Raw genomic sequence first — 23756 nt, forward strand, 5'->3', positions numbered from 1 at the left:
CAGCCGGAATTGCCCTCATTTCTTGTCCTTCCATCACTTTGCTCCCGTCCTCTTTAATTGATGTCGGGGGCTTGCTTCCTCTTTAGGTACTTTGATCTCATTGAAAATAGTTCCATAAGGGGGGTGTGTGTGTGGGGGGGTGTTCTGCTTCTCATGTTTCATCCCCTTTGATCTCCTTAGGGGACACAGCTATGGAAATGGTGATACTTTTTTTTTTGGCAGCGATATTTCATCTTAGTTTGCGTTTTTGGTATGGAAGCTGAACATCTGGATTTCGGGTGGTTGCTGTCTTTTTCTGTATGAGTTTATAGGTCAGGAGCTGGAAACCCAAAATGAAGTGTTAGACTGAACAATTTCAACACGAATTGGTCAAAACTCAGGATAAGAAGGTCAGACCCCGGGGTGCAGCGTCCTCCCGGATGCAGCTCTGGTCTAGGCTGCAGCAAGCGTGTGTGGAGTCTGTGCAGAGCCGGTCCAGGGCAGCCTGACAGCAGCAGCCCTGGGGAAGGCGGGGGAGACCGAGTGGGAGGGGCGGGGCCGTGGGGGCGGGGACACGAAACCGGAAGCAGTGCATGGAGGAGGTTGGACCTTAGGTGGGTGTAGATGAAGGGTGCAGAGTTGGATGGGTTTGGGGAGTGACGTGAGCGGAAGCGGGAAAGTCTCGTGAATGAGGACAGGGAAGTGGACTGAGGAGCCGCATCCAGCAGTGACAAGTGTCCGTTCCCTGTCGTTGCCCGGGGGCCTGCACGGTGGGAGCCGCGCGCTGCAGACCCGGGTGCGGGGGACGCGGCGGGCGCCGCGGGGACCTGGAGACTCCGGAGCCGCAGTGTCCGCGCGGGGCGGGCGGCCTGGGAAAGTCAGCGTCAGCAGCAGCGCAGTGGCGGGAACCGCAGCCCGGCGGCCCTGGAACCTCCCAGGTCAGAGGAGCCGCGGGGCTGGGACCCGGGAGGGAGGGGACAGGGGGTACGAGCGGTTTCTCTGCTGCTGATCTGGAAGCCGGCTCCCAAATTCTGATGTGGGTGTCTTCCCTTGGTACATTTTTAGCTCATGTGATCTGAACTAACCCTGATACTTTTTTTTCATCGATCTTCACTGCCAAAATATTATCATAAAAGCAATGTAGTAGAATATTGGAATTCATGTCTTGATGTTTGCAAACACGGTTCTCTTTGCTACGATGGATAGCAAAGAGCTCTTGAAATTCGCATTGAGCGTGCTAACTTCCCTCTTAAGCCACTTACCTATTCAAGACAGTGGCATATGGACCTGGGGACTTGGCATTCCCAGAGACCTTTTAGATAATAGTCCTCAAATGAATACTTGCAAATTTGATTGAATCTGAAAACATTTTTGTTTCGAGCTCCACAGGTATGGTTGTAAATATTAACATTTAAAAGCAAATGTTTAATCCATCATTAATTTTTCATCTTCGATCATGCACTTTGATGTAAATACAGCAGTCTGAAAAGTGTCTTTGCCAAGCTCCGTGGCACAAGCCTTGAATACGAACACTCAAGAGGCAGAGGCAGGCTTATGTCAATAATTTCGAGACCAGCCTGGTGTATGTAGTGAGTTGCAGGACATCCATAACTACATGGTGAGACCCTCTCAAAGAACAAAAATGAAAAAAGAAAGAAAGGAAAAACAATGTCATCTTGTGCTGAGTTCTTAGTGTTGCTACTTAGAGTCTGGAAAGCACAGGCTTTCATGGTATCAGATCACAGTATTTTCACAGTTAGAAAAGACATTATTAACCAGGTGGTGGTGGCACAGGTGTTGAGTACCATCATTAGAGAGGCAGAGGCAGGTGGATCTCTGAGTTCGATGCCAGCCTGGTCTAGAGGGGAAGTTTCCGGATACCAAGGGCTACACAGAGAAACCCTGTCTTGAAAAAAAAAAAAAAACCCAAAAGGAAAAAGAAAAAAAAAAAGATACAGATGAAATTGAAAAACCATCTACATCAGATAAATGTCTAGATTAGTCTTTTCTTTCCTTGGTTTTTTTTTGTGGCGAGGGGGGAGGTGGGGGGAGGGGGGAGGGGGTCGTTGTGTTTGCTTTGTTTGAGACCTGAACTCTGTGTTGCTCTGCCTGGCCAAAAAGTCACCAAGTAGAACAGGTTGGACTGGAACTATGAGAGTTCCACCCACTTGTCTCCTGAGGGCTAGAATTAAAGGTGTGAATGTCCAAACTGTTGTTTATTTTATGATCTGTTGACAACCAGTGTGGACTTCTCCCAGGAGGAGGGGCAATGCCTGGACCCTGCCCTGAGGGCTTTGTACAGAGAGTGGATGTTGCAGAGTTGCAGCCGCATGGTTTCTGTGGCTAAGAATTGTTTCCTAGCAGTCTCCCTTGCTCCTGGCTCACACAAAGCTCTACAAGTGTGTGAGCTTTGTGTGAGCCAGTGTTACATCCCACAGACTAGAGTGAAATCCTCCAAGGAATAGGGAACGACTTCAAGAAAAGTTCTCTCTTCTTTGTGTGTGTCCCTTTGACAGGTGTGAGGTTTCCATCATCTTGGGCCTGTGATGAATTCAGAACCTCAGTAGTATGTGATATTCTCATCCCAATCATTCAGTTCCATTTCTGCCCCTGAGTTTTGACTGAGCTGTGATTGGAAGTGGGATTCAAGTTACGAAAAGTAAAAATGCTTTCTAACTGTTTTCAGTATTCTGACAGTGCAAGAGAGTATAATCCTGTATTTAGTTTTTTCATCTACTGTGTGAGAAATCCAGGAGCTTCCTGAACAATCTCTTTCTCATGTGCAGGGCTCACTGATCACCCTGACCTGCTCACCTGTGCAGCAGAACAAAGGGGCCTGGAAGGAGAGAGGAGACGGAAGCTAAGGATGCAGGTGTGGGGGAGGGGTTGGCGAAGGAGAGGAAGGGGTCAGGTGATGTGGAAGTAGAACAGGAAATCAGTTTTGCCATACTGTGTTTTGTTTCACTAGAAAGAATTCTGGAGACTTGCACTGAGAAAGGTCTCCTCACGATTACCTAATTATAGGTATGAGAAGAGGTCCTAAGTCAGAATTGACACTGGGAGGAAAATAAAATTGAATTCCACTATGCATACAAGTGCTGCTGTCATTCACATGTCATCATATATTAATTGTTCTCATGTCAGATTTTAATAAATGACAAAATAGTGAAAATAATGTCTCTAGGTGTATTTATTGTATTTAGAATTTTTGAGCTTTGGTATTCTAGCACATTTTCTACGTTTTAGTTTTTTTTTTTTCTCCATTCCTGAAAATAATGCCAACAGAGGGAAATAAACTGGGTGGTGGTGGTGCATGCCTTCAATCCCAGCACTTGCGGGAAGGTGTCAGGAGGATCTCTGAGTTGGAGACCAGCCTGGTCTAGAGAGTGAGTTCCAGAACAGTCAGGGCCGGCCATACAGAGAAACTCTGTCTCAAAAAATCAGGTATACATATATGTATATACGTATATACATACACACACACACCACACACACGTATGTATGTATGTATGTATGTATGTATGTATGTATGTATGTATGTGGATCAAACTCATGTAGCCCAGGTTCAAGGCCACCCTTGGCTACTTGAGTTTGATCCTGTCCGAAAGAGAAACAGAACAGGGTGGTGGTGGCTCACACCTTTAATCCCAGTACTCGGGAGTCACACTGCTTTATTCCCAATGCCAGGGAGGTGGAGATGGGAATGATAAGGCTGGGCAGAGAGAAGAATGTAAGGTGGGAGGAGACAGGAGCTCATTCACAGCATTCAGTCTGAGGATTCATTGGGGCAGAATTGCCCATTTGGTCTGAGGGTTCGGTAGACGTAAGAGCTAGTGTCTGGCTGCTCTGCTTCTCTGATCTTTCAGCATTAACCTTTGTCTGACTGGGGGTTTTTATTATTAAGACCAATTAGAATTTGTGTTACCATATGGTGTGCTCTTCTCCGGGGAAGACTATTTCTCCAGCTTTCAGAATTCATTAGGGTTTGACCAGGAATTAGGCCTAATGAGCTTTCTCTCTTCCATGTTATCACGTCTCTTGGTGTTATCCTTGTTGAGCTCATGTTTAGTCAGCCATGTTTGTAAGATTTCATGCACGTAGCTTCTCTGACATTGCTAGGAGACACAATCTTGCAGCAAGCATCCTGTTCCTCTGGCTCCTACACTATTCCTGCCCCTTTCTCAGTGATCCCTGAGCTGAGGTGAAGGAGTTGTGTTGTTTGTGTGTCAGTGGGGATGGAGCATCACAAGTCTACATTTTGACTGATTGTGCTTTTCTGTGATAATCTCCATGTGTTGCTAAAATAACTTTCCCTGATAAAGGGTGAGGACTACATTCATCTGTGAGAATAGGGGTAAATATTTAGAATGCAGCTAGGGATTAGGCTGATTTAGTAAAGCAGTAGCTGTCTATCCCCTTCCAATATCCTTGACTTAGGGAAACTGGCTAGCTTTCCAGTACCAGGTATGTTCTCCCTCTTGTTGCAAAGGTCTTAATCCAATTAGAAGCTGTTGGTCACCACCAAGGTGTGACACTCTTGCACCCTTAGGACTATCATGCAGTGTAGATCACTGTTGTGATTCATAGGTGTCATATCTGGTAGGACTGTTGGCTAGCTCCCTCCTTTGGAGAATTGCATGTTACTTTCTGATACCATGAAAGCTAGTCCCCAGGGAGGAGGCTAAAAGGTCATATCCATCTCAAGTCTTCTGCGTTTTTTTTGTTTTTGTTTTTGTTTTTTGCACAAAGGGCATGGCTTCTTCAACAATAGGGACTCACCTTCTACCTCTCTGAGGCAAACATGGACAACAGCAATAGCCTACAATGATTTAGGTGTATCTTGGACAGCGGTGACCAACAACTTCAAAGCAGGCCTCTCATGCCCGACGTTGGTTGCTTTGTTAGAAAATCCATGGCTCTTGTGAGGAGCATCATCAGCCCAGATGCAGTTTTCATTTTCATCCTAAACGTATATGCATTTTTTTGGTAGGTGGACAATAGTAAGACTCCTTACGATATTTTAGACATCCTTACTGTTCTTTTACCCTCCTTTGTCTCTGTTTGTATCTGTCCCTTCCCCATAGTTTAATGTTTCCCTTTAGACCACTTATTCCCTGTTACTGCCATGCCTATTCCTTCCCCACACACCACAGTGCTCTCTTGTTTCTTTTCTTGTTACTGCAGTCACTCCAAGTCGTGTACTCACATCTGAAGATTTGGAGCTAGGACCTTCCTATGAGAGAGATCATGCAATGTCTGTCTCTCTGGGTCTGGGTTACCTCGCTCAATTTGTTCTTATCGGCATCCATCCATTTACTTGGCAAAGCTCGTGATTTCCGTTTTTTTTTGGTTTTGTTTTGTTTTGTTTTTACAGCTGAATAGTATTCCGTAATGTATGTTTGTACCACACTCTCACACTGCCCATTTGTTGGGTAAAGGATATTTAGGTTTTTTCCATTTTGTAGGTATTGTGAATATAGCAGCAATGTCCGTGGCTGAGCAAGTGTCTCTGCAGTAAGATGTTGAGTCCTTTGAGAATTTGCCAAGGAATGGAACAGCTGGGCCAACGTGCCGAATTAATGTAACTTGAGAATTTGCATATTTACTTCAGGATTCTCCATTTTCCTTTCCAGAGTGCCTGAATTCTTTTGTTCATAAAGTTTTTATTCCACATGCTTTTTTTTTTTGATGGTGATGTTGCTGGTTGAATTATTCATAGTAATCCCTCTTCCTTCTCTGTGAGTACTAATGGTTTGCTGTCCTGCTCATAGATGATTACTTCACAGTTCTTCTATATTTATCTACTCTTCCTGTGAAATTTGTTATTTCCCATGTTCTCGTGGATGATTCCTCTAACTCTCTGTGTATGTTTTGTCTCTAACTTATTATCTGCAGTGCTGCTTTAGTGAAATCAGTTTGATTAATTCATGACTTTTAAAATGCATTCATGTCTCCCATCAATTTTTAGATAGGATTTTTCTTCAACAATATGGTAATTTTCTTCCCATGCTCTCCTGGCCGTTGTGTCATGATATTGTTTCTTGTGTGTTTTCATTTGGTTTGACATTTCTTTTTCTTTTTGACTCCTTAATAGTAAAGGGCAGCAAGCCATCTATTCTGTGTTTCTGAAAGAGAAACTCATAGAAGAGAAACAGAAGGAAATGGCCGATTCTTCAGTAAGCTTGTCCCAGGTCAGTGATCATGTCTCCTTTATTTATGGAAGTGTTATATTATAGTTTGAGATATTAGAAGTCTTTCATTTTCTGCTTCTGACTTTTTTTTTAACTTTCTCATTAAAAATGTTACAAACATACAAACAGTCAAAATGTGACATGCTGAAATTTACCAGACCATAGCGTATACAACTCAATGTACTGTTATACAGTTAGTCATTGGGAACAGAAGCTCTGGAGCCTCACATGGAAATTTATAGTTTTGATATTCCAATTTGTTGTTGTTGTTGTTTGTTTTTGTTTTTGAGACAGGGTTTCTCTGCGGCTTTGGAGGCTGTCCTGGAACTAGCTCTTGTAGACCAGACTGGTCTCAAACTCACGGAGATTTGCATGCCTCTGCCTCCCAAATCCTGGGATTAAAGGCGTGCGCTTCCCACTGCCGCCGCCACCACCACCACCACCACCACCACCTGACAATATCCAATGTATTTGTCTACCACCAAAAAAAAAAATGTGCAACAGAATTAGAACTAGAAAAACACGTAGTTTTATATTCTTCTTCATAACTGGTGTTAATTGCCTATATCCAGTCGTACCTCAACCACTGGTTATTTAACATTTCTTGTTCTCTTTTCTCCATGTTCTACTGTGTCCACGTGTACATTCTGTCTATAAACACATAATCATTGGCTAGATTCTTTCTGCGTATGAGGGAAAATAAGATTTCTTTCTGACACTGTATGACCTCACTAATACATGTTCTGACTGCAGCCATTTTCTTGCATGTTTTTATTATATTTTTCTCTTCAGATGAATGGTATTTCCCTATATATGGATATCATTTTAATTATCTATTCATCTGTTAGTAGACAATTAGGTTGATTCTAGTGTTTTGCTTTCGTGAATAAGCAGCAGTTAACATCAGTATAAATGTCTCTATAGTGGGCTGTGGAGTTCCCTGGGTAAATAGCCAGGAGTCAAATAGCTGGAACATACATTGGTTCTATCTTTAATTGTTTAATAATCCTCAGAATGGTTTCCATTTGAGTGTATTAGTTTGCACCCTTCTATACAACACAAACAGCGAATAAGCATATTTCTCTCTCCACATCCTCGCTAACATTTATTGTTAGGTTAGTTGGTGCCTGAGGGGAGGCAGTGTATCAAAGTAGGTTTAATTTAGATTTCTCTAGGGGAACTTTAGGGATCCTGAACACTTTTTGCCGCGTTCATTGGCCATTTATGTTTCTGTCTTTGAAAAGTGTCTGTCTAATTCATTTGCCCATTTGGCAACTGGCAGTTTAATTTCCTTGGAATTTAATTTCTTTAATTCTCAGTGAATTCTAGGTATGAGCTCCTAGCCAAAGTGTTGCTCGTTCAGATTCTGTCCCATTCTGTGGGGTGTCTCTGTGATCTGCTGATTGTTTCTGATGTTGTACAGAATCTGTTTATTTTCATGTAGTCTTGGCTGTTGATACTTGGGTTAGTTTCTATGCTGTTGGTTTTCTAATAAATAAATTCTTGCCCATTCTAATGTATACATGGGTATTCCCTACGTTCTTGTGTATCTTTTTTTTTCCTCTGTGTAGTGTCGGATGAGATTAAAGGCATACGACACCACCATCTGCTGTGTATCTGGTTTTCAATGAGGGTTTTGTTTTTTTTTTTTTTGTTTTGTTTTTGTTGTTTTGTTTTGTTTTGAGACTAGGTTTCTTTGTACCTTTTGAAAGCTGTCCTGGAACTCACACTGCAGACCAGATTGGCCTTGAACTCACACAGATCAGTCTGTCTCTGCCTCCTGAGTGTTTGGGGATTAAAGGTGTGCATCACCATCACCTGGCATAATCATTTATGTATTTTTATTTCCTGTGCATTGGCGTTTTGCCTGCATGTATGTTTGTGTGATGATGTCAGATCTTGGAATAACAGACAGGTGTGAATTTAACCTGGGTCCTCTGGAAAAGCAGTCAGTGCTCTTAATCACTGAGCCATCTCTCCAGCCCTTTGGATAGATTTTTATAATGTGAAAGATAAGAATCTAATATAATTCAAACAGAATTTAATATAATCATTTTCTCACAGGAAATCTAAGTCACTCCCAAATGGACGACAATTAATATAGTTATGTATGCATGCTGAGCTGCAGCTTAAACATTGTTTGATGTGATTTTGGACTTCCCTCAATTTTTATAATTCTTTGTGAGTGAAATCTTCAAAATGTCTGAAGTTGTTTGTCTAAGTCAGCTTCTTAATATTTTCAGAAAAATTTGGATGATACTAATTGTGGCTGATGCTGATTTTTCTATCTGCTTGCAAGTGGCCCAGTGTTATCATAAAATTAATTCTATATACTACTTGTTCTTATATATTAGCATTAACATTTGCAGTACCCAGTGTCACATTCAATGTTACCGTGGGAAAACACCAAACTCTTTGACTATCCAGGCAATCATAAATTTTGCTTTCCACACCTGCTTCCTTGCTATTTAATGATGTGCTTTTGGACCTAGAGTTTAAACATCCCAACTGAACTTGGTAGAATAGAATCATGTAAGGCCCAAGTACATACAGGATTGATTTGGTACCAGTATTGTAGCATGAGCTTCAGGTACAGCATTTAAAAATCACATTTTCTCATCAAGGATTTTCCTTTTGAAACACATACACTATCATCCTGCATGACACACACAGAATCCATAACAGATAGATAACCATGTCCAAACCTTAAATGCCTGTCTTGTTGCAGAGATATGCTTGTGAGACTATTATGTCATCCTGTTTTCTTTTCTTTTTTTTAATTAATTTTTTTGTTTTGTGTTTTTGTTTTTCAAGACAAGGTTTCTCTGTTTTGTTTTGTAGCCTGTCCTGGAACTCTGTAAACCAGGCTGGCCTTGAACTCACAGAGATCTGCCTGCCTCTACCTCCCAAGTGCTGGGATTAAAGGCATTTGACACCAACGCCGGCTTTAATACATTTTTATTTAAACTAGAAACAATCTTATTACCCAGTTCTGTCTCCCTCCCATGCCCCTCACCCATCCCATCCTCCACCCACTCCCCAGAGAGGGTGAGGCCTTCCATGGGAGATTTGTGGCAGGGCTTAGGCCCTCCTTCATCTATCTGGGCTGAGAGAATATCCGTCCATGGGAAATGGGCTCCCAAAGTCCATTCATGCACTAGGGTATAAATACTGGTTCCACTGCCAGAGGCCCCATAGACTGGCCAGGCCTCCCAACTGACACCCACATTCAGGTGGCATGGTTAGGTCCTATGCTGATTCCCCAGCTGTCAGACTGGGGTCAATGAGCTCGCACATGCTCAGGTCAGTGAGTTTTCCCAGCATGGTCTTGACCCCTTTGCTCATCACTCCTCCCTCTCTACAACTGGACTCCAGGAGTTTGGCTCATAGTTTAGCTGTGAATCTCTGCTTCTGCTTCCATCAGCTACTGCATGAAGACTCTGTGATGGCATTTAAGGTAGTTATCAATCTCATCATAGGGGAAGGTCATTTAAGGTAGCCTCTCCACTATTGCTTAGATTCTTAGGTGTCATCCTTGTGGATCCCTGGACACTTCCCTAGTGCCAAATTTCTCATCATCCTGTTTTCAGAGTTAGAACATTCATTGTACAGTGTGACTGTATTAGAAATCATCTTTTTCAGTAATTCTCTTTGCTCATTTACACCTCTAATTTCGTTATGTCTCCTTATAGCCAGAAAAAGCACTCTGCCTAGTGTCACATGATCAAGCTCTACCTTTTGTTTCAGGGTCTATCAACATTCAGAGATGTGACTGTGGACTTCTCCCAGGAGAAGGAATGCCTGGACTCTGCTCAGAGGACTTTGTACATTGATGTGATATTGGAGAATTACAACAACCTGGTTTCTCTGGGTGAGAACATTTTGCTTATAACATTCCTAACTCAGTCTTTGTATATACCTACTTTATAGGTTGTGAACTGTCAGGCTGTCTTGGAAACGACATGAGACTAGAGAGTGCGTGGTAGTAAAAAGAAGTTCTTTCCTTGGTATTTGATTTTGCTTTTTTTTTTTTTTTTTGCATTTTTCATTTTAGTCCTTCACCCTTCATGTTAGTTCCACAATGCATTCAGAAACTCACTGGCATATAGTATTTCCACCCCATCTTATAGCCTACTGTCCATCGTTACACCCGACATTGTTTTAATTGTGAGAAAAACTAAGGATGTGGAAACTTAAAATTCTCCCTCAATGCATTAAAGACTCTGATAGGAAATAGAAATTGGGACATCATTCCAGTGTTGTTCTACTTTGTATTCTCTTCATGTAATGGGCAGAGTACTATGTTAGATATCTGTATTTCTAAAAATTCTAGCATGGGTCACGGGCTACCTCACAGAACACATGGATTATTGTATGCAAGGCAGGCCTGGTCAGCTGTCTGAAGTAAATGAGATTGCCCTGGAATGTGGAGAGGAGAGAGAACCACAGCCAGGGTGGACTAGTGAATGAGCAGGACAACAGTGAAGACTTCAAGTGAAAGAGAAAGCCAGAGCTGAGAATGTTTTTTGCTTCCTTTAATTCTACTTGAAAGGGCTCCTCATCATTGAAATTAGTGTAGTGTCCTGGCCCCAGAATGCATGTGGCCTGTGGAAAATATTAGAATGCATTGTGCCTTGTTGCACCTGAATTATGGTGACACTATGTGTACAAAAATGCAATTTTATTTCAGTATGTTGGCAATAGATTAGAATAATTTTACGAGATATAAGCCCAATGTGAAGAGGGATTATTATTTAGTTGCCTACCTGCATGTATGTCAATGGTGGCTAGAAATAAGCAGTGACTTTTTGTGATAGCCCTGCCTCAAATAGTCTTGAGCAGCGGTTGTCAGCGTTGGTAATGTGACGACCCTATAATGCACTTGCGTACATTGTAGTGATCCCCAACCATAAAATTATTCTGAGTTCCACTTCTTGCCAAATTTTGCTACTAAGTGATGTCTCAGTTCCTAAGATCATCAGAATACGTGTTTTTTAGATGGTCACGACCCACAGGTTGAAAACTGCTGATCTAGAGCTTCTGACATCTGGCAGAATCCTTGCGTTTGCATCCATTACTTTTGAAGAATCTTAATTGGATTTTTTTTTTGGAGGGGGAACCTTTTGCTTTTCAGTAAGCCTTTGATCTTAAAAGGCATTGAGTCTTCTGAACTGTAGTCTTCATTACTGTTCATTAGTAAGTACAAAGACTGAACCTGGGATTGAATTATATTCTTCTTCAAAAACTTCTGAGAAAAAAATGTTTAAAAATACGGAAATGTATTCTGAATATATCCAGTCAGTGATTATTTGTTTCAAGTTACTTGAAGGCTATCACTATTTTTGTGAAAATCCATATAATTATAGTGAAAGGATGAGGTTAACTATTGCGAGCTCTATTCTAAGTAGTTGTTGGTTAAATTATCTTAAGAGAAAACTTAGGCAGAAAGTTATTTATCAAATGTTTAATCTTGGAGTGGGGCATTGGTGACGCACGGCTTTAATTCCAGCACTCGGGAGGCAGAAACAGGTGAATCTCTGAGTTTGAGGCCAGTCTGGTCTACAGAGAGAGTTTCCAGGACAACCTCCAAAACAATACAGAGAAACCCTGTCTTGAAAAACAAAACAATAAAAAAAAAGTTTAATCTTGGAACAAACCCTATTAATCTAAATTATCCTTGTTTTCAGAGAACTATTACATATGTGATCCTGTCCATCACCATGTAAAGACTGAAAAGGAGTCTTGTCAGTGTGATGAGCTTGACAAAGTGCTTCATGACCCCTCCACATGTGCACTTCATAGAACAAGTGAATCTACAGAAAACTCTAATGACTACACATGCAGTAGTCACAGGGATGCCTCTGTTGACTTATCAAACCCAGACAGACATGAAAGCATGCACTCTGGAGAAGAACCTTGCAGACCTAAAGACTGTGAGAAATCTGTAAATTTGTGTTCTAGCATTACTCAAGATCAGAGATTATATTCTGCAAAGAAACACCATGGACGGGGAGAATATGATGACTATTTCATCTCTGCATACAGTCTTATGCAGCAAACAATCTGTATTAGAGAGAAGCAACACCAGTGTAAGGAATGTGGGAAATCCTTCAGTAGTGCCTCAAACCTCAGTGTACATCGGAGAATTCATACTGGAAAGAAACCCTACAAGTGCACTTTTTGTGAAAAATCCTTTACCCAGCGTTCAACTCTTAAAATACATCAAAGGCTTCACACTGGGGAGAAACCTTACAAATGCAAAGAGTGTGGAAAGTCATTTCGCCAGTTGTCAGGATTTAAGAGCCATCAGAAATTGCATACTGGAGAGAAGCCTTACAAATGCAAAGAAAATGGAGAGTCTTTTATTGAAAAGTCAAGTCTTAAAGGGCATTACAGAATCCATGCTGAAGGGAAATGTGAGGTAAGTGACACATCCTTTCCTCTGAACTCAACTCTTGGAGCATATCAGAAAATGAATACCAGAGAGAGACCTTGCAGATGTAGGGAATGTGAGAAATCCTTTACCTCTAACTCGTATCTTAGAATACTGTTGGGGGTTCATAGAGAGAGAGAGAGAGAGAGAGAGAGAGAGAGAGAGAGAGAGAGAGAGAGAGAGAGAGAGAGAGAGAGAGAGAGAGACGTTACAGTAGTAAGGAATGTGACAAGTCTTACTAGGTGCTCCTATCTCAGAACACATCAGAAAATTCACACTGGAGAGAAACATACTATTTAAAATAATGTGACATGGCAGTTATCTGGAATTCTCTGCTTACCAATCTCAACAGTATACATAATAGAAACACAAAGGTCAGAGACTTGAATGCCTTTAGAGAAGATCTAAATCTTAGAAAAATATCATGGAGTTTATATTAAAATTAAACTCTGCAAAATAACTGGGAAGTTTTTTTGTGTTTTGTTTTGGTTTTGCTTTTTTTCCCCCTGTGTATGGTGGCACTGCCTGCAAATATTTCTCTACACTACATGTCTTCATTGTGCCTGGGCAAAAATCAGGCCAGAAGACGGCATCAGGTCTTCTGAAGATTGATTAACAGAAAATTGTGAGCTGCTGTGTGTGTTGGGACTTGAACCCCATCCTCTGAAAGAGCATCCACTGCTCTTAACCACTAAGCATTATCTCCTGTCCTTGGAGAATGCTGCAATAAAAACCTTTATCTTTTTCAACATGCAAAAATTCATAATAATGTCAAGCGATGTACTCCTTTAATGCCAGCATTTAGGAGACAGAGGCAGGAAGATCTCTGAGTCAGAGGCTATATTGGTCTACATTAGTTTTAGGACAGTCAGGACTGCATAAACTGCCCCAATAACAGCAACAAATAGTCATAATGAGCACAAAATGAATTAACAAAAAAATGTGACAAAATACTCCCATTTTGCTGTATGTCACAAAACTTGAAGTTCTGAGGAACCGTATAAAAATATAGCGTGTATATGTAAACTCCACGTGTTGCTGTTCATTGGAAATTCCAACCCCAAAATGTATTCATTTGGGTAAATCCTTTCCCTGGTTCTGAAATTGTACACATAAAAAGGATTCATCATGAAAGAAACAAATGGTCTAATAGAGCTTCGCCTTTTGTTTACCTTTAGAATCTTTGTTCTAGAGTGGAACCTTAAAAATAGCAAGGTCAGAAACTGTAGAGGGTTAGCGCATGTGACGTCTCTGGCATGCTTGCATACAGCTCACAAAACCCAAAGGCTTTCTACAGAGAGTGGGTGCTGCAGAGTTGCAGCAGTCTGCTTCCTGTGCGGGAGAACAGTTTGCTTGCAGTCTCCCTTGCTCCTCCTCAGGGTTTCTTGCCACATTAACCTGCAAGTGTGTGAGCTTTGTGTGAATGAGTCTCACAGAGTAAAGTGAACTCCCCAGAGGAGCAAAGAAAATCTACATGAAATGTTCTCTCTTCTTCTTGTGTGTCCCTTGGGAGGTGAAGTTTCCATCATCTTGCATCCATGATAAATTCAGAACGTCACTAGTGTATGATATTCTCATCCCAATCATTCAGTTCCATTTTTGCCCCTGAGATTTGACTGAGCTATGATTGGAAGTGAGATTCAAGTTACACTAACTGAAAATGAACACTTCTAAATATTCTCAGCATTCTGATATTGCACGACAGTTAGGAAATCATTTGTATAACCCGGTAATTCGTTTTCTCTTCATCTACTGAGCACAGCACTGTGTGAGAAATCCAGGGGCTTCCTGAACAATCTCTTTCTCATGTGCAGGGCTCACTGATCACCCAGACCTGCTCACCTGTGCAGCAGAACAAAGGGGCCTGGAAGGTGGAAAGAGAGGAGACAGAAGCTATGGATCCAGGTATGGTGGAACCATTGGTGAAAGGGTGGAAAGGGGTTCAAATGAATGTGGAAATGGGACAGGAAATCAGTTTTGCCGCATTCTGTTTCACTAGAAATAATTCTAGAAACCTCTACTTCGAAAAATCTCGTTATCCTGATGTAGCATACCTATAATAGGTATGCAGCAAAGGCATGTAGAAAGGAGACGGTTCTACAGAAAAATTGATACTAGGATACAAAACAGAATTTTATTTGAGTATGCATGTGAGTGATACTATCCATATCCATTTACATCACTGATCATGTCCCCATACCAATATTAGAAGTTCCCATTTCTATTATTTTAACATGATTATAAGAGGATGAAAATAAATACGTCTAGATTTATTGACTTTCAGAATTTTTGTGCTTTGTTATTCTAACACATAATCTTAGGTTAATGTCTCCCGTTCCAAAAGAATTTTGATAAGAATCAGGAAATATTTGCCGACTTTTAAACTCAGTCTAAACTGTCTTCCAATGGATATCTCTTATTGTCTGTGGTCATAACAATTCCATCTGGTTTCCATTGCTGTAATTGTAATATACTGTGAGATCACCTCTAAATTTTATCCTCTTAGTATTGTATGACTCTTTACTGTTTCTTGGTGCTCTGGGGATTACTTTCTGTAAAATATGCAAATAGGATGGTGATAGGAATTGCTTGGAGTCTTAGACAACACAGAACTTCTAGGTTGTCTTGTGTCTGAAAAGAACGTGAATTAACACATCAGTTTTCACTTTTTATTTTTAAGAATAATTTATTATATATACAATATTCCACCTGCAAGTATGCCTGCAGGCCAGAAGGGGGCACCAGATCTTGACGGATGGTTGTGAGCCACCATGTAGTTCTTGGGAATTGAACTCAGGACCTCTGGAAGAGCAGCAAGTGCTCTTAACCTCTGAGCCATCTCTCCAGCCCCAGTTTTCACATGTTCTATGTATTCTACTGTTTTCTGTCTGCTGTGGATGTCTGCATTCTGTTTAGGTGACATGCACCTGTGTTGAACAAGAACTTTCTATCTAATGAACCATTCTATCATTTGATAAGAATGATCACTTTGTATTTTGATGCTTTAGTCTTGATTTTTCTGTCACTATTTTAATTATGATCGACCGTCTTCTTTACTGCTGTCCAGATTTAAAAAAGAATTCCTTCTTTGTCAATTTGTTGTGTATTTAGATGTAAAATGAATTATTGGTTTAAAAAAATACATTTTTAAAGATTTGTTTGTTATGTATACAGTGTTCTGCCTGTGTGTATACCTGCAGGCCAGAAGAGGGCACCAGATCTCATTACAGATGGTTGTGAGCCACCATGTGGTTGCTAAGAATTGAATTCAGGACCTCTGGAAAAGCAGCCAGTGCTCTTAACCACTGAGCCATCTCTCCATTCCCAAAAATATGTTTTAAAATCAGCTGTAATCTTGTGTTTTATTTGATGAGCTTGGAAATATTACCTGTTTACATTTCAAGAAATTACTGAAAGAAATGCATTTGTTATGTTTTAGGAACTTGAATGTGTTCACTGACTAGGCAGAATTAAGATCTCTGTATATTAAATTTACAATGTCTTAAGACAACAATGTAGAACTTTTTAATATGTACATATTGGCCATTTCATTGGCTTATTTATTGATTATATTATCATTTCTATTTTTTATGGATCCTGGGTTTTCATCCATTGTACTATAAAAAGATAGTTAATAAATGTATCTGCTCAAATAGATAACTAAATAAATACATAAATCTGCTGTTTAGGCTTGTCATTTAATTATTTCCCTGGATATTTTTAATTTTACACAGAACTATTTGTCTGTCCCTGCTGCTGTATCAAGTATTGCCCCTTTGTGTTACTCTGTAGGATTCACTGTTTCAGATCATACATGAAGGTCTGTGATTGATTCATTGTATGGTAGGAGCGTCTTGGATGGAGGATTTTGTTTTTGTGTGAACCTTTTCCCAGTACCTCTGTTTGAAGAGGCTATGTAGTCTGCAACACATGTTTGTGGTATTTTGGTGACATTTATGTGGTCATGGCTATTGGGCAAGTTCTAGATCTCCTGCTCCATTGCATTGGGCTGATCTGGAATCACACTGGGATAACTCGAGCATTACATTTTCTTCTGTTACCCAGTAAGTGGTAGGTTTCTCTACTATTTTTGTTAAGTATATTATAGGGAATTGAATCTCATGTGCATTCAATTAGCTATATAAACCACTTTCAGGAACACTGCATATTTCTCAATGTTATGTCCCCTTCCATCTGTGTAAAACATCTTTCCACGTTCTAGTTAACATCTTCCCCAGTTCTGTCAGCAATTCATCATCATAGAGGCCTTTCATCTGCTTAGTAAGTTCATTCCAGGGCATCTATTTTGTTTCTTCCCTGTCTCTCCCCCCTAATTTTTATTTTCTATTCATTTTATTAAATTTACACATATATATGTGTGTGTGTGTGTGTGTGCTTTTTTTTCTTGCATGAATGACTATATCATGTGCATTCTGAAATTGTAGTTGGGGACAGTTGGATTCACAGTGTAGATTCCGGAATGGAACTTGAGTCTCTGCAAATCAACAGGTATTCATAACCATTAAGCTTTTTCTCTAACACCCTATTAAGTGTACTAGCAACTATAGAAAATATTATAAAGCCATTCTGATCATTTGTTTTTTTCATCTAGATGATCCAAAATCTTGACGTTACACGGGCATATGTTATTCCTCTTTCTTTCCTTCTTTCTTCCTTTCTTTCATTCTTTCGTTTTGTTTCTGACATTTCTAAGAGACACAGCAAATACCATTTTCCTCTGGCTCTTACTGAGGCTTAGGTGCAAAAGATGTATTTTGTAGTAATCTCCATGTGTTGCTAAAATAATTCCCCTTGCTTGAGGGCGAGGACTACATTTATCTGTGAGAACAAGGGTAAATATTTAGGATGCAGTTAGGGATTAGGCTGATTTAGCAAAGAAGTGGCTGCAGATCCTCTTCAGGATCACTGACTTAGGGAAAGTGGCTAGGCTTCCAGTACCAGGCATGATTTCCCACTTGCGGAGAGGGTCGTAAGTCCAACTGAAAGGCGTTGGTCACCACCACGGTGTGTGTCCACTCTTGCACCCTTAGCACTGTGATACAGTGCAGATTTTTGTGGCTCATCGGTGTCATAGCTGGCTTGGCTCTGTCCTTTGGAAGGTTACATGTTGCCTTCTGCTACCATGAAAGCTTGCCCTCAGTTAGGAGGTGTTAGTATCGGTTCCATCGTGAGTCCTCTGCAAGTTGTGTCTGAAGTGCATGGCTTCTTCAACAGTAGGTGTACTCAACTTCTACCTCCAAGAGGCCAATATGAGCAATAGCAATAGCCTGTAATGTTTGCAATTCTCTTGGAAAGTTGTTATCACGACTTCAAAGGCGTCTCATGGCTACTCTTGGTACTTTTGTTTAAATATCTCTGGCTCTTGTGTGGGGCATTATCAGCTCAGTTGGGACATTGCTATTTATATTCTAAATGTATATGCTTGCATAGACTCACATGTTATAGGCATGTTTTTGGTAGATGAATGATAGTATGATTCCATATGACGTTAGGCATCTCTACTGTTATTTTACCCTCCTGTGTTTATATCTGTCCCTTCTCCATCCCTGCCCATTTTTTTCCATTTTCCCCTGCGGATCACTTGTTCCCTATTACTCCCATCTCTGCTACTCCTGCACACCCCACCGTGATCTGTTTTTGCTTTTCTTGTTGCTGCAGTCAATCCAGGTCGTGTACTCAAATGGAAAGATTTGGAGCTAAGAACTTCCTGTGAGAGACATCATACAATGTTTGTCTTCCTTGTTCAGGTTACCTCATTCAATATATTCTTTTCGACATCCATCAATTTATTTACAAAGCTCGTGATTTCAGGTTTTTTTTAACAGCTGAATCATATTCCATATTGTAAATGGACCACATTTTCACTATCAATTTGTCACTTGAAGGAGACTTAGATAGGTTACTCTTTATAGCTATTGTGAGCAGAGCTCTGATGAACATTGCCGAGGACATATCCCTGGAGTAGGATGTAGAGTCCTTTGACCATATACCATGGAGTGGAACAGCTGGGTCATGTGCTGAATTCATTTAACTTGAGAGTTTGTGTATTTAATTGAGGATTTCTCATATTGATTTTGGGAGTGGCTAGATATTTTGTTGCTAGGGCTTTTATTTCCTATCCTTTTGTTTTGGGTGCTATGACAGGTTGGGTTATTGGGGGTGCTTTTTTCCCCCTTCTGTGTGAGAATTAGTGGTTTGCTCTCTTCCCATTTCTCCTGTATTTTTCTCTTTTAGTATGAAATTCATTATTTCCCATGTTGTCATGGATAATTCTCTGATACTCCTCAAATTTATTGTGTGTTTGCTGCTTTCATGAAGTAAATTGTCCAATGTTAATTCCTGACTCTTCTCAACTGCACTTAGGTCTCCATCAATTTTAAGAGAGTATTATTCTGAGTGCAACAATATGTATGGGTGGCAGTGATTTTTCTTCATAAGCTTTAAATTTGGTCCATACTCCCTTGGCTTTGGGACCACTGACCACATACATGGTAATATTCTGTTTCTTAGGACCTTTCATGTGGTTTGACATTGTTACTTAAAAGCTTTCCTTACTGATTTTTGCTTTTCTTTTTTAACTCCTTTATATGAAAGGGCAGCAAGACATCAGACATCTATTGTTCCTGAAAGAGAAATTCAACAAAGAGAAACACCATGAAATCACTGATTCTACAGGACATATGTCCCAGGTCATTCATTGGTCATGTCAATTGTGTTTTCTGGAAATGTTGTATTTGGAGACATTGAAAACCTTTGATGTTCTGCTTCTGATACTGTTTTAATTTTATTATAAAACCCCCACCCAACCCCCACCCCGTTCTCCCAGGAGGGTAAGGCCCTCCATGGAAGACCTCTAGAGTCTGTCATTTCTCAACCCTAATATTGAACCTTTCTTGTTATCTGCTGTGGCCACGTGTATGTTGTTTCCATAAACATACACCATTGGCTAGATTATGCATATGAGGGAAAACATGATTTCTGACACTGTATGGCCTCACTTAATATTACATATTCTAAATCAATACATTTTCCTTCACATTTTATTATATTTTTCTCTTTAGCTGACTAGTATCACACTTTCATTATCCATTCGTTATTCCATTTTCATTATCCATACATTTGTTGATGGGTGTTTAGTTTGATTCCAATACTTTGCTATGCTGAATACCCAGCAGTAAACATGGGGAATAAGTATCTCTACAGTGGGGCTGTGAAGCTTTCTGGGTATATGCCCTGGAGTGAAAAGCCTGTGGTCATTTTTGGTTCTATCTTTAAGTTTTCAAGAATTCTCAAGCTGATTTCCATTTGAGTTTATTAGTCTGTTTCCCCACTCACATACACAACACAACAACAGTTTATGAGGGTTCCTTTCTTGTCACATCCCCTATAACATTTGTTGTCACATTGGTTGATGACAGCCATTCTGCCGAGAATGAGGCAGTATATCAAAACATTAGTTTACATTTCCACTGTGGCATGTTAGGGATCCTGAACACACTTTCCTACATTTACTAGCCATTTGTTTCTGCCTTTGAAAGATACTTGTTCACTTCACTTGCCCATTTGTTGATTGGCAGTTTCATGCCCTTGGAATTTACTTTGGATAATTCTCAGTGAATTCTAGGTATGAGCTGCTATTCAAAGTGTCGCTGGTACAGATTCTCTCCCATTCTGGTGGTGTCTGTATGCTCTCCTGACTGTTTCCGTTGACACACAGAAACTCAGTACTTTCATTTAGTCCCATCTTTTGACACTTGGGTCAGTTTCTGTACTGTTGGTATTCTTTCTAATCCAGAAGTCATTGCCCATCCCAATGTCCTCCCGGGTACTCCCTATGTTTTGTAGTTTCTTTGTTTCTGGGTTTTAGTAAAGCTTTGATTCATTGTAGCATTATCTGTAGATACACTATTTAAAAGCACAGTATTTCCTCATCACATATTTTCCTTCTGAGGCATGTACACTCTTATTGCTCATGACACAAACATAGCATTTGTTACAGACAGCCATGTTCAGACTTCAAATGTGTTTCTTGTTTTATGTATATTGCTTGTAAGAATATTGTGTCATCTTGTTTTCACAGGGTTAGAACACTCATTATAGAGTGTGACTGTGTTAGAAATCATTGTTTTAGTAATGGTCTTTACTCATCAACATGCCTAGTTGCTTACATCTCCTTATTTCCAAAAAGAACTCAGTCCAGTCAAACTGTAATTTTTTGTTTCAGGGTCTGTTGACATTCAGGGATGTGACTGTGGACTTCTCCCAGGAGGAGTGGGAATGCCTGGACTCTGCTCAGCAGTCTTTGTACATTAATGTGATGTTGGAGAATTATAACAACCTTGTCTTTGTGGGTGAGAACATTTGGCTTGTACTGACTCAAAGGTTGTGAAATCTCTGTTAAACTATCATGAAAATAAGAGGAGACAAGGCAAAGTTTGGTAGTAGGAAAGAACTTTTTCATGGTATCTGAAAAAGACAAATAAACCTCTTTGATTCTTTTAAGTAGGCCTCTAATCTAAAAATGAACAATACTCTTCATGGCTGTTCATTAGTAGGTACAAATACTGTGAACCTGGGATGGAATTAAACTATTCTCCATCAATTTCTGAGGAAAAAAAACATAAAAATGGAAACATTCTAAATACAATCAATGACTGAATTCCTTCCCAAATTCCTCAATCATTTGTTTCGTCTTCCTCGAAGGCTATTACTGCCTTTTGTGAGAATCCATATAATTATAGTGAAAGGAAAAGGTCAATTACTGTGAACTTTATTTTGAATATTTGCTTTTGATTTATATTATAAGAGAATTTAGGGAGACAGTCATGTATCAAATGTTTAATTTTGGAACAAGCCCTATTAATATGACTTGTACTCATTTTCAGAGAACTATTGCAAATGTGATCCTGTCCATCACCATGTGAAGACTGAAAAGGAGTCTTGTCAGTGTGATGAGCTTGACAAAGTGCTTCATGACCCCTCCACATGTGCACTTCATAGAACAAGTGAATCTACAGAAAACTCTAATGACTACACATGCAGTAGTCACAGGGATGCCTCTGTTGACTCATCAAACCCAGACAGACATGAAAGCATGTACACTGGAGAAGAACCTTGTCTGTCTAAAGACTGTGAGAAATCTGTAAATTTGTGTTCCAACATTACTCAAGATCAGAGACTCTATACTGCGGAGAAAGAGCACAGGCAGGGAGAATATGATGACTATTTCAGCTCTCTATTTGATCTTTGGCATCAAGCAGTTTATATAGGAAAAAAACCACACCAGTTTGGTAAATTTGATAAATGCTTCAATACCACCTCAAACTTCACTTTACATAAGAGAATTCATACTAGAGAGAAACCCTACAAGTGCAGTGTTTGTGACAAATCCTTTACCTGGTGCTCAAATCTTGAAAGACATCAAAGGGTTCATACTGGAGAAAAGCCTTACAAATGTGGGGTGTGTGGCAAATCCTTTAATGTGAACTCAAGTCTTGAAAGACATCAGAGAATTCATACAGGAGAAAAGCCTTACAAATGTGGGGTTTGTGACAAATCCTTTAATGTGAACTCAAGTCTTAAAATGCATCAGAAAACTCATACTGGGGAGAAACCTTACAAATGTAGGGAATGTGACAAATCCTTTACCCAAAACGCACATCTTAAAAGACATCAGAGAGTTCATACTGGAGAGAAACCTTACAGATGTCAGGAATGTGACAAGTCCTTTACTAAGTGCTCAACTCTTCAATCACATCAGAAAATTCATACTAAAGAGAAAACTTACAAATGCAAAGCCTGTGACATATCCTTTACCCAGTACTCAAATCTGAAAAAACATCAAAGAGTTCATCCTAAAGAGAGACCTTACTTCTGTAAGGAATGTGGCAAATTTTTTACTAGCAACTCATATCTTAAAATACATGAGAAAATTCACACTGGAGAGAAACCTTACAAATGCAAAGAGTGTGGCAAATCCTTCACCCAGTGTTCAACTCTTAGAGTACATTACAGAGTTCATACTCGAGAGAGACCTTGCATATGTAAGGAATGTGGCGAATCTTTTACTAAGTCCTCAAGTCTTAGAGCACATCAGAAAAATTCACACTAAAGAGAAAAATACTGTTGTAAATAAAATGACATAGCATTTATCTTGTATTCTCTGCTTACAAATCCTAACAGTTTACATAAAAGAAACATAAGGATTAGAAACTTGTAAAAGCCTTTCAAGTTTTAAATCTTGAAAAGTATCAGAGTTTGTATTAAATTAAAATTCTGCAATTCTGAGTGAAAATCTTTTTTAAATATGTGTAGGTGTTTGGACTGCATGTGTGTCTGTACATTATATGTATGCTTCCTGTGTGTGGAATCCAAAAGAGGGTATCACATCCACTGAAGCTGGAGTTAAAGGCAATTGTGAGCTGCTGTATGTCTTGGCAACTGAAACCTTGTTCTCTGTAAGAGCAGCCAGTGCTCATAACCGCTACACCATCCAACTACTGGGGGAAAGATATAATAAAAACTTATCTTGTTCAGTATCCCAAATTTCATAGTAATGCCAGGCATGGTGGTTGTAGTGGTTTGAAAGAAAATGGCCAACAAAGAGTGTGGCACTATTAGGCAGTATGGCTTTGTTGGAGTAGGTGTTGTCTCTTTGGAGGAAGTGTCACTGTGGAGGTTGTCTTTGAGTTCTCATATATGCTCAAGATACCACGAAGTGTCTTGGGTCCACTTCCCTTTGCCTTTGGATCAAGATCTAAGGACTTTCACCTCAAGTACCACCTCTGACTGCCTGCTGCCTTGCTTCTCCCCATGATGATAAAGGACTAAACCTCTGAACTATTAAGTGAGCCATCCCTAATAAATGCTTCTCTTTGTAAGAGTTGCCGTGGTTGTAGGGTCTCTTGACAGCAATGGAAAACCTTAAAATAGAAATTGGTCCCAGGGACTTTGGTGTTGTTGGGAGAGGCCTGAGTATGTTTTTGTTTGAAGGAATGTAGGTAGGCCCGAGCGCTGTTGGTTAGGAAAGCAGTTATCTGCTTTAAATGGTGATTAATGGGGTATTAGTAGGAGCATGGAAGACTGTGGTAACGTGGAGAAGAATGTTAGTATGTGGCCTAGACATTGTTCTT

General features: G+C 40.1%; 1 protein-coding gene across 1 annotated transcript; it reads left to right on the top strand.

The window, feature by feature from the left end:
- The first annotated feature begins 630 nt into the window (after positions 1 to 630).
- Positions 631 to 23504, top strand: LOC101826584 (zinc finger protein 54-like). Its single transcript, XM_040734074.1, has 9 exons — positions 631 to 917; positions 4729 to 4965; positions 6074 to 6170; positions 9918 to 10041; positions 11858 to 12591; positions 14418 to 14508; positions 19219 to 19313; positions 20849 to 20975; positions 21510 to 23504. Exons 2-9 carry the CDS (start codon positions 4859 to 4861, stop codon positions 22733 to 22735), a joined length of 2601 nt encoding a protein of 866 aa, XP_040590008.1. The 5' UTR covers positions 631 to 917; positions 4729 to 4858; the 3' UTR covers positions 22736 to 23504.
- The last annotated feature ends 252 nt before the right edge of the window (positions 23505 to 23756 follow it).

This window comes from Mesocricetus auratus, unplaced genomic scaffold (assembly GCF_017639785.1).
Source record: "Mesocricetus auratus isolate SY011 unplaced genomic scaffold, BCM_Maur_2.0 Super-Scaffold_100037, whole genome shotgun sequence".
Lineage (NCBI taxonomy): Eukaryota > Metazoa > Chordata > Mammalia > Rodentia > Cricetidae > Mesocricetus > Mesocricetus auratus.

Bases quoted from the DNA above. Each gene is read 5' to 3' on its own strand.
- LOC101826584 (XM_040734074.1), top strand. From the start codon at position 4,859: ATGCCCGACGTTGGTTGCTTTGTTAGAAAATCCATGGCTCTTGTGAGG. The intron at 10,042-11,857 runs GTGAGAACATTT...CCTTGTTTTCAG, and splicing joins CAACAACCTGGTTTCTCTGG to AGAACTATTACATATGTGAT. The intron at 14,509-19,218 runs GTATGGTGGAAC...TTTATATGAAAG, and splicing joins GACAGAAGCTATGGATCCAG to GGCAGCAAGACATCAGACAT.